Source organism: Suncus etruscus, chromosome 4 (assembly GCF_024139225.1).
Source record: "Suncus etruscus isolate mSunEtr1 chromosome 4, mSunEtr1.pri.cur, whole genome shotgun sequence".
Taxonomy (NCBI): Eukaryota; Metazoa; Chordata; class Mammalia; order Eulipotyphla; family Soricidae; genus Suncus; species Suncus etruscus.
Genome location: NC_064851.1, coordinates 103,550,477 through 103,564,492, shown reverse-complemented (window position 1 = coordinate 103,564,492; position 14,016 = coordinate 103,550,477). Strand labels below are relative to the sequence as shown.

General features: G+C 55.7%; 1 protein-coding gene across 1 annotated transcript; it reads left to right on the top strand.

Annotated features, from left to right (window-relative positions):
* The first annotated feature begins 1,119 nt into the window (after positions 1–1,119).
* Positions 1,120–13,046, top strand: EXTL3 (exostosin like glycosyltransferase 3). Its single transcript, XM_049771102.1, is given in 8 exon segments — positions 1,120–1,202; positions 3,387–5,157; positions 5,159–5,563; positions 5,566–5,964; positions 7,378–7,505; positions 7,889–8,033; positions 9,061–9,189; positions 11,390–13,046. Coding segments are annotated over 7 exon segments (2,760 nt in total). The 5' UTR covers positions 1,120–1,202; positions 3,387–3,813; the 3' UTR covers positions 11,600–13,046.
* Positions 13,047–14,016: the final 970 nt, after the last annotated feature.

Genomic DNA, 14,016 nt, shown 5'->3' with positions numbered 1-14,016 from the left:
AACAGTATGCCCTTTTCTAGAATGTTCAAAAGCAACCCTTGTCTAGAATGTCCTAACAGCATGCTCTTATCTAGAATGTTCTAATAGCATGTCCTTTTCTAGAATGTTCTAACAATAACCCTTGTCTAGAATGTTCTAAGAACGTGCCCTTTTCTAGAATGTTCAACAGAAATCCTTGTATAGATGTTCTAGTAGCATATCCTTTTCTAGAATGCTCAACAGCAATTCTTCTAGAATGTTCTAACAGCATTTTCTTTTCTAGAATATTCTAGCAGCATATCCTTTTTTGTTTTTTTAAAATAATTTTCATTGTGACCAAATGCATGTTCCTTTTTTTTTTTTTTTTTTTTTTTTTGGTTTTTGGGCCACACCCGTTTGACGCTCAGGGGTTACTCCTGGCTATGTGCTCAGAAATCGCCCCTGGCTTGGGGGTACCATATTGGACGCCGGGGGATGAACCGCGGTCCTTCCTTGGCTAGCGCTTGCAAGGCAGACACCTTACCTCCAGCGCCACCTACCCGGCCCCAAATGCATGTTCTTTTTTAGAATGTTCTAACAGCAACCCTTGTCTAGAATACTCTAAGAACTCTAAGAATGTTCCTTTCTAGAATGTTATAATAATGTGCCCTTTTCTAGAATGTTCAACAGCAACCTTTGTCTAGAATATTCTAACAGCATGTTCTTTTCTAGAATGTTCTAACAGCAACCATTGTCTAGAATACCCTGAGAACATGTCCTTTTTTAGAATGTCCTTAACAGCAAATGTCCTTAACAGCATGTCCTTTTCTAGAGTGTTCTAGCAATGTGCTCTTTTCTAGAATATTCAATAACAACCTTTGTCTAGAATGATCTAACAGCATTCCCTTTTCTAGACTTTTTTTGTTTGTTTGTTTGTTTTGTTTTTGTTTTTGGGCCACACCTGGCGGTGCTCAGGGGTTACTCCTGGCTGTCTGCTCAGAAATAGCTCCTGGCAGGCACGGGGGACCATATGGGACACCAGGATTCGAACCAACCACCTTTGGTCCTGGATCGGCTGCTTGCAAGGCAAACGCCGCTGTGCTATCTCTCTGGGCCCTTCTAGACTGTTTTAACAACACACCCATTTTCATTCTTCTCCAGCAGTTCACTGCTCCAAGAAACTGCACGTGGAAGAGTGACATTCTGTGTGTCAAGAGAAAGGAAGGAAGGAGCCAGAAGCCGTGGTAAGAGGGGCATATACCCCAGCAGCCCCCTCTTCTCTCTTCCCCTCCCCTCCCCTCGTCTCTTCTTTTATTTCCCTCCCTTCCCCTCTTCTTTCATCCCTTCCCCTCCCCTCCCTTCCCTTCCCCCTCTTCCCTCTTCTCCTCTCCTCTCTTTCTCTTTCTTCCCCTCCCCTTTCCTCTCCTCTTTCTTTTACCTTGTGACCAAAAGAGTCTCCTATGGAAGACAAAAAGAGAGGTTCTAACCTCTGAAGAAAAGAATGGTGACTGGGTGGGATTTCAGGATCAGCCAGCTTGGCCAGCTGGGGTCTTTCCCATCATTTGGATTTTTGAGTTTTGGGGCCATATGCCTTGCACTGCTCACTCTGGCCTTCTGTTTTTTGTTGTTGTCTTGTTTTGGGGCCACACCCGGTGGCACTCAGGGGTTACTCCTATCTCTGCACTCAGAAATCACTCCTGGCAAGCTTGGGAGACCTTAGGGGATGTCAGGAATCGAATCCGGGTCCTTCTCAGATGGGTTGTGTGCAAGGCAAACGCCCTACTGCTATGCTATCTCTCTGGCCCCATTCCTGCCTTCTGTAACACTGGCATGCTACAACTTTTACTTCGAGCCACACGTGGCAGTGGTCAGGGGTTACTTCTACTCCTGGCTTCGTGCTCAGCAGTCACTCCTGGTGGTGCCCAGAACACTCTTTGGGATGCCAGGGATTGGCCCCAAGTCAGCACATGCAGAGCAGCTGCCATCCCCTTTCTGCTGTCCTCCAACCCTGCATCAAGTCTCGTTTAAATCTCAGGACTACCCCTCTGTCTCCCTCAAACAGGTATGGGTGCAGGGCAGTATTGTGTGTTTCTCTCTCAGCCCCTGGGTGCAGGGAAGCCTCCATGCTCAGTGTTCCTCCATGTTCTGGCATCTTTCTGCTGTCGTCCTTAACAAGTTCTCATGGACTATGTAAGACCATTGAACGACCCTGGAGTGTTTTCTGGCCCCCGAGACCTGGAGTTCAGTGTCTGCTATGATGGGTGTGGAGAAGATAAGCCATTGGGGGGACCATGCGGGGATACCTGCTACAAGCTATGGATGACACTCCTTCACTTCCAGGCCATGTGTGACCCAAGGCCCTGCTGACCCACTCAGCCTGGTTGTTGGGAGGTGGCTGTGAGGCTGCGGCAGGAGCTAAGGCCAAGTCACCTCTTCTCTGATTGGGCCACTGTCCTTACTCTGCCACCCACCTGGGGACCATGCCATTACATGTGGCGTGTGGCATCAGGATCATTGATCAGGGCGGCTCCCAGGGGCCATCGAGCTGCTAATTTTAATTAAGGGTACTTTTATGTCTGTGTAGATGTGGATGTCGCTTCTGGGGCTGGGGAGGGGAGGGAATTTCTCTCTGAAGATGCCTGACCGGAAGCATGATTGTGCAAGCACTTACACTCTCCGCCGTGATGAACCTTCAGGCTGTCTGTGGGGTGTGTGTGTGTGTGTGTGTGTGTGTGTGTGTGTGTGTGTGTGTGTGTCTGCATATGTCTGTGTCTCTGTAGTGTATGTGTCTCTGTAGACGTATCTGTGTGGCATGTTTCTGTGTCTCTGTATACCTGTGTGGTATGTGTGTGCGTGTGTATCTTTGTGTAGTATCTATGTGTGTATGCTTATTTGAGGTGTGTTTGTCTATTTGCTGTGTATCTGTATTGTGTGTGCCTGCCCCTGTGTGGTGTGCGTGTCTACATGTGTCTGTGTGTACCTTTGTGTGTCTTTCTGTGTGCCTCTGTGCTCTGTGGTGTGTCTCGTGGGTCTGTGTCTACATCTGCATGTGTGGTGTGTCTGTGTGTCTATGTGTGTATCCCTGTGTGGTATGTACATGCGTCTGTCTCTGTGTTTGTGTGGTGTGTCTGTGTGAGTTGTGTTTGGTGTGTCTATATTATATGTCTGTCTTATGGTGTGTGTATCTGTGTGTGTGTTGTGTCTCTGTGTCTATGTGCATGTGTTCAAAATGACTCAGCCATCCCCGAGTGGAATCCCTCACACGGAGAAAGCCTGTCCTGGCCAGAATGTTTCCACAGCCCTGGTGGCCGCTGGCTCAGTCTGGGGCAGCAGGAAGCTTTTGTGCATTTGCTGGTGCTGGGCTGGCATGGGTAGGTGAGCCGCTGAGCTGCGCCTCCTCGTTGACGCCGATTTCTCTTCTCCCGCAGACCCGAGTGTCCCCTGGCCAGCAGCTGCCCCTGCTTGGATGAGGAAGAGGAACCATGCCTGGTGGCGGGCCAACAAGGCCATGGAGTGTCAGTGATGACCGCTGACTGCTCCGTCCGACCACAGGGTCCCTGTGTCGGCCGCTCCTCGCCCCGTGGGCTCCAGAGGAAGGCCATGAGCACCGGTGGGCAGTCTGGACGGCCGTGCTGCAGGCCGGGGTTCGGTGATCATGCCCAAGCCCACCGAGCACCATGACCGCCCCCTTGTGCCTGGTCCCCGGTGCGGGAAGTTCCCGCGAGTGAAGTGTGCCTGCCGGGGCGCCCCCAGGACTGTGCCACCTGCCGTGCTTGCCGGTGATGGGGAGCGAGCCGACGTGAGGTTGCGGCGGCAGCGGCAGCCGCCCGAGAGGAGTCCGTGACGGCCCCGACCATGCTGCGGGCCGGGGCCTGCGGAGGCCACGCGTGGGTGCTCTGGTGCTCCACGCGCAGCCGCCTCACCTGGCTCAGCGTCACGCTCTTCCTGCTGCTCGTGGGCTTCCCGCTCATCGCACACCACTACCTCACCACGCTGGACGAGGCTGACGAGGCAGGCAAGCGCATCTTTGGGCCGCGGGCGGGCGGTGAGCTGTGCGAAGTGAAGCACGTGCTGGACCTGTGCCGCATTCGCGAGTCTGTGAGTGAGGAGCTGCTGCAGCTGGAGGCCAAGCGGCAGGAACTCAACAGCGAGATCGCCCGGCTCAACTTGCGCATCGAGGCCTGCAAGAAGAGCATCGAGAGTGCCAAGCAGGACCTGCTGCAGCTCAAGAACGTCATCAGCCAGACGGAACACTCGTACAAGGAGCTCATGGCCCAGAACCAGCCCAAGCTCTCGCTCCCCATTCGCCTGCTGCCCGAGCGGGATGATGGTGGCGGTGGTGGCGGCGCCGGCCTGCCGCCGCCCCGGGCTCCCCGCGCCTGTCGCCTGCACAACTGCTTCGACTACTCGCGCTGCCCGCTCACCTCGGGCTTCCCGGTCTACGTCTACGACAGCGACCGGACAGCCTGGGGTGCCGCGCTGGACCCCTTGGTCAAACAGGCCTTCCAGGCTGCTGCCCAGGCCAGTGTGTACGTGACAGAGGACGCAGACATCGCCTGCCTCTACGTGGCCCTGGTCGGCGAGCTGCGGGAGGAGTCGGTGGGGCTGCCGTCCGCCGAGCTGGAGCACCACCTCCGAGCCCTGCCGCACTGGCGGAGCGACGGGCGCAACCACATGCTGCTGAGCCTGGCACGCGGGCCGGACGCGCGGAACCCGCTGTACAACGTCAGTACCGGCCGGGCCATGGTGGCCCAGGCCACCTTCTATGCCGCCCAGTACCGGCCGGGCTTTGACCTGGTGGTGTCGCCGCTGGTGCACGCCATGGCTGAGCCCGACTTCCTGGCTATCCCCCCACAGGTGCCTGCCAAGCGCAAGTACCTGTTGAGCTTCCAGGGCGAGAAGCCTGAGTCTCTGCCCTCTAGCCTGCAGGAGGCACGCTCCTTCGAAGAGGAGGTGGAGGGCGGGCCACCCGCTGACTACGATGACCGAATCATTGCCACGCTCAAGGCCGTGCAGGACAGCGGGCTGGACCGCGTGCTGGTGGAGTTCACCTGCAAGAACCCGCCAAGGCCCAGCCTGCCCACCGAGTGGGCGCTCTGTGGGACACGTCAGGACCGCCTGGCCCTGCTCCGCCGCTCAACCTTCGCCCTTCTCATCGCGCCAGGCGACCCGCGGCTGCTGAGCTCGGCGGGCGGTGCTTACACGGCTCTTCGAGGCGTTGGAGGCTGGGGCTGTGCCCGTGGTGCTGGGCGAGCAGACGCAGCTGCCCTACCACGATGTGCTGCAGTGGAGCGAGGCCGCCCTGCTGCTGCCCAAGCCCCGCGTGGCCGAGCTACACTTCTTGCTACGCAGCCTGTCAGATGGCGACCTACTCGCCATGCGGCGCCAAGGCCGCTTCTTCTGGGAAACCTACTTTGCCACAGCGCACAGTGTGGTCAGCACTGTGCTGGCTGCCCTCCGCACGCGCCTCCAGATCCCTGCCGCACCCATCCGTGAGGAGCCGGCCGCTGCCATCCCACACCGCTCGGGCAAGGCGGCGGGCACCGACCCCAATCTGGCCGACAACGGGGACCTGGACCTGGGCCCCGCGGAGACGGAGCCGCCCTATACGCCTCGCCTCGCTACCTGCGGAACTTCACGCTTACTGCGGCTGCCATCTACCGCAGCTGGAACGTGGCGCCCGGCCCCTTCCACCTCTTCCCCTACACGCCCTTCGACCCGGTGTTGCCATCCGAGGCCAAGTTCTTGGGCTCGGGTACTGGCTTTCGGCCCATCGGCGGTGGGGCAGGAGGCTCTGGCAAGGAATTCCAGGCGGCTCTGGGTGGCAACGAGCCTCGGGAGCAGTTCACCGTGGTGATGCTGACATTCGAGCGGGAGGAGGTGCTCATGAACTCGCTCGAGCGCCTCAACGGCCTTCCCTACCTCAACAAGGTGGTGGTGGTCTGGAACTCGCCCAAGTTACCCTCCGAGGACCTGCTCTGGCCTGATATCGGGGTGCCCATTGTGGTAAGGCGCCAGCCCAGCCCTGCCTAGAGCCATCGTTTGCCATGGGCATGTGTGTATGTGTGTGGTGTGTGGATTTTTCTTTTTGTTTTTTATGCCACACCTGGCGACACTAAGGGATTACTCCTGGCTCTGTGCTCAGAAATCATTCCTGACAGGCTCGGGGGACCCTATGAGATGCCAAGGATTGAACCCAAGTTGGTTGTGTGCAAGGCAAGCATCCTACCTGTGTGCTATTGCTCAGGCTCCCATTAATTTATTTTATTTTTGTTTTGGGGCCACATCTGGCAGTGCTCATGGGTTGTTATACCTGGCTCCGCACTCAGAAATCACTCCAGGCTTGGGGGACCATACGGGACGCCAGGGATCAAACCCATGTCCATGTCAGTTGCGTGCAAGGCGAATGTCCTACCGCTGTGCTACCTCTCCGGCCCCTCGTTAATTTTTAATTTTGTTTGATTTTGAGCCACGCCTGGCCTAGCTCTCCCTTGCTCTGTTCAGGGATCTTTCTTTCCTGATACTGGGAGGAGTTATATGCCCTGCAGGGCCCAGTGCTGTGTGCAGGTCATAAGTGCTGTGACATTGCTCTAATCTCAGTGGGAAGTGTTTACATGGCCAGGGAGGCACCAGGATGACAAAGCTGTGGAATGATCCACAGACTTGGGATTCTCTGGCCTTTTGTAATCTTTGCTAAATTAATCAGCTTCTCTCTTTGGGATAAAAGAGGATCTCAGACGAGTGAATAGGGGAACCGAGATGGGGCTCGAGGATAGATTTCTTTTCCTGTGGACCCTTCTTTGTCCCTGAGATGGAGAGAGAGGCTGGCAGGTCAGCCTCATAGGCGCGACTTCTAAGAATGCTGGTCTCTGCATCATCTTGAAGCTCTTTTAAAAAGTCATTTTTTTCTTTGTTTGTGGGGGAGGGATGGGTCCCGTCCAGTGATGCTCAGGAATCACTTCTGGCGGTGCTTAGGAGACCCTATGAGATGCAGGGGATTGAGTCCTAGTCCACCACCTGCAAGGCAAACACCTTCCCCACTGTACTACCCACCTCCGCCCGTCACCAGTTTTCTCTGGTCGACTCGGCCTGTCTCTGTTCCTTGGGTTCATTCACTTAACTGCTGCATGTCCTGACTCCTGACTAGGCTAGGATGAATAGAAGGGCCAGTGCCATGTTTTTGCAATCCCAGGAGGTTCTGATGCCAGGTTCTGGAATCTTAGGAGTAGGCCCAGTGTCTGTAACCCGCAGAGGTGGTCTCAGTATCATGTTCAGGAATCCTAAGAGGTGGTCCTGGTGCCAGTTTAGTACCCTGGGATGGTCCCAGTACCAGTCTAAAACCCTAGTCTAGTTGTTTCCATGGACAGGCCGATCCTGGGCCCCAACTCTCCTCCACGCTGATTGCGCCTTCTTCCACAGGTGGTCCGCACCGAGAAGAACAGCCTCAACAACCGCTTCCTGCCATGGAATGAGGTTGAGACTGAAGCCATCCTGTCCATCGATGATGATGCCCACCTGCGGCATGATGAGATCATGTTCGGCTTCCGGTCAGCAGGCAGGGTGGGGTGGGGGTCTCCAGAGTCTTGGGGCTTAGGGTTGCAGCGGAAACTCTGGGGCCTGGGAGACCTGGGGGTAGATGGTGGGGCTGAAAGGCTGAAAGCCAGAATCTGGGAGCACATAGGGCCCGGAGGTGGTTAGCCAGAGCACTTGTGTGTTGAGCATGCAGCTGATTCGGGTTCAATCCCATGTGGTTTCCTGAGCACCACCAGGAGCAATCCCTGAGTGTACAGCAGGAGTCAGCCCTGGACACTGCTGTTTCCTGTCCCAGAGGGTACTTGAAAAGTGTCCCAAAACTCGACTCCAGGTCAGGTGCTCTCTCGCTCACTTGAGAAGGCCCCGAGCTCAGGCTACTTTCTGTGCTTGTCCACAGGGTATGGCGAGAAGCTCGGGACCGCATCGTGGGCTTCCCTGGCCGCTACCATGCCTGGGACCTGCCTCACCAGTCCTGGCTCTACAACTCCAACTACTCCTGCGAGCTGTCCATGGTGCTGACAGGCGCCGCCTTCTTCCACAAGGTGGGGGTCTGGCTGGGCTGGCCCAAGGGTTGGAGGGGAGGCTGGGGTATCTGGTGCATGTGTGTGTGTGTTTGTCTAGCCCTACATCTCTGGTGGCTGCAGATGTCTCCATATTTGTCCTTTATCTGCTCTGGGGAAATGTGGCTTCCAGAAGCTCTTCTGGGTGTGGAGTCCAGGGTTGCCCAACCCCATGGTGTGGGCGCAGCTTGGATGACACTATCTGGGCCCTAATCGTGGGTTCTCAGTGGTGCTGGATCCTTTGCTGTCCTGACTTTCCCCTGCCAAGGCTTCTCCGCTGTGTTCCCAGCTCAGGGCATAGGTTCTCGCCCACCTGGGTCTGTGTCGGGAGTAGGAGACCCTCTTGTTGGCCAGAAGGTCGCTCCTCAAGTCATGGAAAATCTCTCACTTCTGGTGCTACTGCCTATACCTTCTCCCAGTTCCTCTCACTCCCAAAGACTCTGAGCCTCCAGACCCCTCAGTGTGGCTGGGCAAGGCCACACTTTTCCACTGTCTCCCCAATTGTGAGAGGCTTCTGGCTCCCTGATTTTAGGGGCCATGATCAGTGGTGCTTTGGGCTCATTCCTGTCTCTGAGCTCAGGACTCCCTCTTGACTCTGGTTCTATCCCTGTCACCCGACAGGTCCCCTGAGCCTCACCAGGAGTGAGCCCTGGGCACAGAGCCAGGAGTCAGCCCTGAGTACTGCCAGACAGGGCTTACATAAACCCTGAGTCCTTGAACTCGCCCTCTTTGAGGGTAGTGGTGGTGGTTGGCTGAGAATGTGGCTCTTTGTGCTGAGGGAGGTCTGAAAGGTCAACGCAGGGAACCAGGCAAAAGACCAAGTAGACCAGGGGTGAAATGAGTCAGAAGCATAGCACTGGACCCCATAGCAAGACCTCCAATGAGGGCTGACGCTCCCTGTCAGGGACTGTGTCCTGCGGTGCCCTGGGAAATGGGTTTGTGACCCTGTGTGGAAGGCCATGCTGCCAGCCTACCCGGCCCTCACCTGAGCCCATCTCTGTGCCCACAGTATTATGCCTACTTGTATTCCTACGTGATGCCACAAGCCATCCGTGACATGGTGGACGAATACATCAATTGCGAGGACATTGCCATGAACTTCCTGGTGTCCCACATCACACGTAAGCCCCCCATCAAGGTGAGCACTGGGGTTGGAGTCGGCTCCTTAGAGGGGAACCTCCCGTAAGCTCACAGGTACTGTTTCATGACCTCCATTTGGCCCAGGGCAGGGCTGGGGGCCAGTGTATGGTGGTGATTTCCCCACAGCAGCAGAACACATACCATTTGTCACATGCTGGAGACATCTCTTGCTCCTTTGCAGCTTCTGCTCTGGACACGGTCCCCCTTGGGCCTGGGGGCCTCGCTCCAAGGTCCCCAATCTTGGCCCTGAGAAGTAGCTTTGGCTCCTTCTTGCCTGGTCTGGCCTGATGCTGGTGGCACTGGCTGAGATTCTGGTTGTTTTTTTTTTTTGGGGGGGGTGGTCATACCCGGTGGCGCTCAGGTTTACTCCTGGCTCTGCACTCAGAAATTGCTCCTGGCAGGCTTGGGGGACCATATGGGATGCCAGGATTCAAACCACCGTTCATCTTTGATTGGCTGCAAGCAAGGCAAATGCCCTATCGCTGTGCTTTCTCTCCTGCCCCTGGCTGAGATTCTGGCTACAATTTTTTGTTCCGCAATTAGAAACTGTCAGAATGACAGCACAGTGGAGAGGGTGTTTGCGTTGCACGTGGCCAACTTGGGTTAGATCCCTGGTATCCTTTAGGGCAGGGGTCTCAAACTCAATTTACCTGGGGGCCACAGGAGGCAAAGTCGGGGTGATCCTTGGGTGCAAAGTCAGTAGTAAGCCTTGAACATTGGGGTGTGTGACCCAAACAACTAAAGCAAAACAAAACAAAGATTCCTCTAGGGCAGGGCCACAAAATGTTGTACGGAGGGCCACAAACGGCCCGTGGGCCGCGAGTCTGAGACCCCTGCTTTAGGGTCTCCTAAAGCATTGCTAGGAGTGACCCCTGAGCACCAATGGGTATGGCCCCAACCCCCAAAAACAAAACAAAACAAAAACCACCAAACAACACTGCAGATTTTCAGGCGCCATAGCCTCGTCTCCCAGGTTGTGTGATGCACCAACCTATCACCCCAATAGTCCCTTCCAAGAGAACAGGACTCGGTGAGCTAGGGGTTCTGAGAGACACACTGCTTGCGTCTCTGTGGGGGATATGTCCCAGAAGCACATTCACTGCTCTTGGAACCTCCCAAGGATCTGAGGGGTGAGGAGTGGAGGAGCCGCCACACCCCTCCACAGTCAGCACTCTTTTCTGGAGGGAAACTGAGTTTCTGGACTGTTCCCCACGGCCTTGGTGATGTGTGGGTCCTGGCCCTGATTACATGGCCATGGTTTGTGCGTTTCCCCTCAGGTCACATGTGCAGCCCTGTGAGGGCTAGGGACGTGGTTTCAAATCCGCTTTTGCTGCTGGTGAGGCCTCAGCTGTGCTGCATGGAATGTTCTTACCCTTCAACTACCCTCTCGGGTTTTGGGGTCTGTCCTGAGGGAGTGAGGGCAGGAGTGAATGGAGTTCCCACCTTAGGGAGGGAGGGAGCACAGGCCGTCGATGCTGTGTTTTAATTCTGGTGGGGGCTGAGAAAATGGAGGAAAGTGACTAGGATGGAAATTCCATCAGTGAAAACTCAGACACACACTCACACAGATAGGTACACACCAGCACATGCAAACATTTGCATGACCATGCCAGCACACACGCGCGCGCGCGCACACACACACACACACATGCTGCTAACAGAACAAGTCTCCATCTCTCTCTCTGTCTCTCTCTCTGTCTTCTCTCCTCGCTCTCTCTTTTCTCCTCTCTCTCCTCTCTCTATTTTGGTTTTTGAGCCACTCCTGGCAGCATTCGGGTTACTCTTGGCTCTGCACTCAGAAATTGCCCCTGGGGGCCGGTGCAATAGCACAGTGGTAGAATGTTTGCCTTATATGTGGCTCACCCAGGACAGACTTGGGTTCGATTTCCTGTATCCCATAAGGTCCCCCGAGCCTGCCAGGAGTAATTTCTGAGCACAGAGCCAGGAATAATCTCTGAGCCAGGTGTGGCTCACAAACAAAAAACAAAACAAAACAAAACAAAGAAATCACTGCTGGTAGGCTTGAGGGACTCTATGGGATGCCAGGGATGGAACCCAGGTCTACCATGTGCAAGGCAAAGATCCACACCACTATGCTGTCCCTCCAGCTCCATGTCCCATTTATTCATTCCCGTTGTCTGCCATGTCCCAGCTCCTGCCTGTACTGGCACCTCACGCCACACTCTGGCTCCCTGCAGGTGACGTCACGCTGGACCTTCCGCTGCCCGGGCTGCCCACAGGCCCTGTCCCATGATGACTCGCACTTCCATGAGCGGCACAAGTGCATCAACTTCTTTGTGAAGGTCTATGGCTACATGCCGCTGCTCTACACGCAGTTCCGGGTGGACTCGGTGCTCTTCAAAACCCGCCTGCCCCACGACAAGACCAAGTGCTTCAAGTTCATCTAGTGGCATGGCAGGAAGGAGGAAGCCCAAAGCAAGAGCGGAAGGACTTGCCCCCTACCCCCATGGTCCTGTGGGTTCCGAGAACCCCTGGGACGGTTGGGTGAGGTTTTGAAGTTCGGTGACTACCGAGATGGTTATTTAAAAGGACAAGTTCCAGCCACACCATTCAAGGCTGATCTGTTTTAGCGTGCACGCACTCGCAACCGCACACTCAAACACGCACACGTGGACACAGGCCCTGCAGGGACTGATGTCCTGAGGAACCTGGCCTGGCCTTACAAGGGCCCCCAATGGGGCTGCTGCTGTCCTGGGGTCTCAGGCCAGCCCTTGGGGTCCAGACTCCCCCACTGTGGTGTCGGGCAATGCTGGTGGTCAGTTGGCCCTGCTCCAGGACATGCTGGTTCTGGAAGGTTCTGTTGTGGCACGGGACTCTACCTGTCTCCCACCAGGCATTCCTCATCTTTGCACCAGGCCACGCAAGCGCCTGGCTTCCACCATCTGTCCAGCTGTGGGGGACCCTCCCCCACCCTATTCCCGCTGGCCGGGCTCTCAGGAGGCCGTTGCCCTTATGCCTGTATGCTGGAGGCCTTGTGACCACTGGGCAACTCTGGGTGGGGAGGGGGCACTGATCGATCGGCAGGGACTCAGCCCATGGCCTCTTTATTTCTGGGGCCCACTTTGCTCCTGGGAAGTGGAGTTGGGGGTTCCTCCGCAGGGGGATAGAGCTTGAGCCTGGCCTGGTCAAGCACATGCCTTAAATCGGTTCCGTCTTCCCTTTACCCCCTTCCCAGGCGCCCGCTTCTCTGGGGCACTCATCTCCCCTCTTGTACCAAATGGTCCTCATGTGTCCCTTGGACATATCCTTGAGGTCTCAGTGGTTTTCTCAGAGCCTCGAGGATATGAGTGGAGTGTTAGTTCTCATCTCCACCCCCACCCTCGAACTTCTTCTCCGTGACCCCCTCCCCCAGTTCTTTCTTAGCTGTAGCCTTCTCTTCCCAGGAGCCCAGAAGTGGGATGTTGGAGCTGTGCCCATGGCTGCTACTTGCATCTGTTACTGTTCTCGGGAGCTCCCCAGCAGCCTTTTCAGGGGGCCCCAGTGGGGGTTGCACCATGTCAGAGCAGGCTGGGTACTGTGGGGCTGGGCAGGACCCTGGTTCAGGCACCAGGACCTGGTATGGGGGCTTCTGCCCATCACCCTTGGGTGAAGTGATGACCATAGAGGCGGTTGCTGCTGACCATGAGCGGGACAGGGTCCCCAATGCCGTTTTCTGCACCCCATAGTGCACCTACACAAACCCCTGCAGACAGGCCCCGCACTTGCCGGCTGTGTGTGGGTACGACCCGCTCTGGTCCTCCTCCGCCAGCCCTGCCCTCTCCTGTCACGAGCACAAACAAGGGTCCTAGGCGGAGTTTTGTAAGAAAAATGAAATAAATGGAGACTTTGACTCGATTAGCCTGGATGCTTTTTGTGAGTTTTCTCAGAACCTTGCATATTGGGCTTAGGCACTGGGCATGGGGCACCCCTGCCCAATTTCCTGAGATGCCATGTGCACGTACTTGTGTGCACAAACGTGTACGTGCATATTAGAGCCTGCCCACAAGGGACCTTGCCACACCGGCCCTGTTTCTGTCACTCCTCTGCCTCCATCTTTGCTTCCCAAGCCATAGGGTTTGCTTTTATGGAGTCCCCCTATCCACAGGGGGAGTACACTGACTAAGGAAGGGCGCAGGGTGGTCAGGCAGTACTTGGATCTGGCCTTGAAGTGGTAGAAGGATTGGGGCTGCAGGCAACGGGCTCTACCTACGGGATCTGCAGTGTTGAACCCTGGGAGTTTGGGGCGCTGCTGGGAGTAACTCATAGACTGGTAGATAGAACCTGTTGCAAATCAGCCCTTGATGGGGCTGACTGATGGAGGGATGGAGGATGAGGTCTTTCTCCAGCTCAGAGCACGCGTCTGTCACCCCCATTCAGCTGGCAGTTCTGAGGTGAATGCGACGGGTATAAAGCTAACAGCCAGTCAGACTTCAGAAGATATCAGCTTTATTCCGTGGACATGGCTGAAGCCAAAAGCCCCAGAATCAGCCCTTGAAAATAGCTCCTGCCTTCCACAGACACTTGCTTTTATACATCAGAATCAGGTACCACTGTAGGGTGGGAGCAGAATCAGGTATCACCTTAGGTTCGGAGCAGAATGCCAGGTCACACTCTAGGGTAGGGCACAATCACCGATCAGGGTAAAATCAGTAACAATCCCATGAAACTGTTTACATACACAATAAGAACCATATCCCCAGCACTGCTGGCTGTGACTCCCACACTAAGGATGGTTGAGAAGCCTCTTCTATACAGTGGCAGGGCTATGGTCCCAGAGATGGGACCCTCCTGGCGGGGGACTGGGGGCTTGATGTCAAGGGGATTG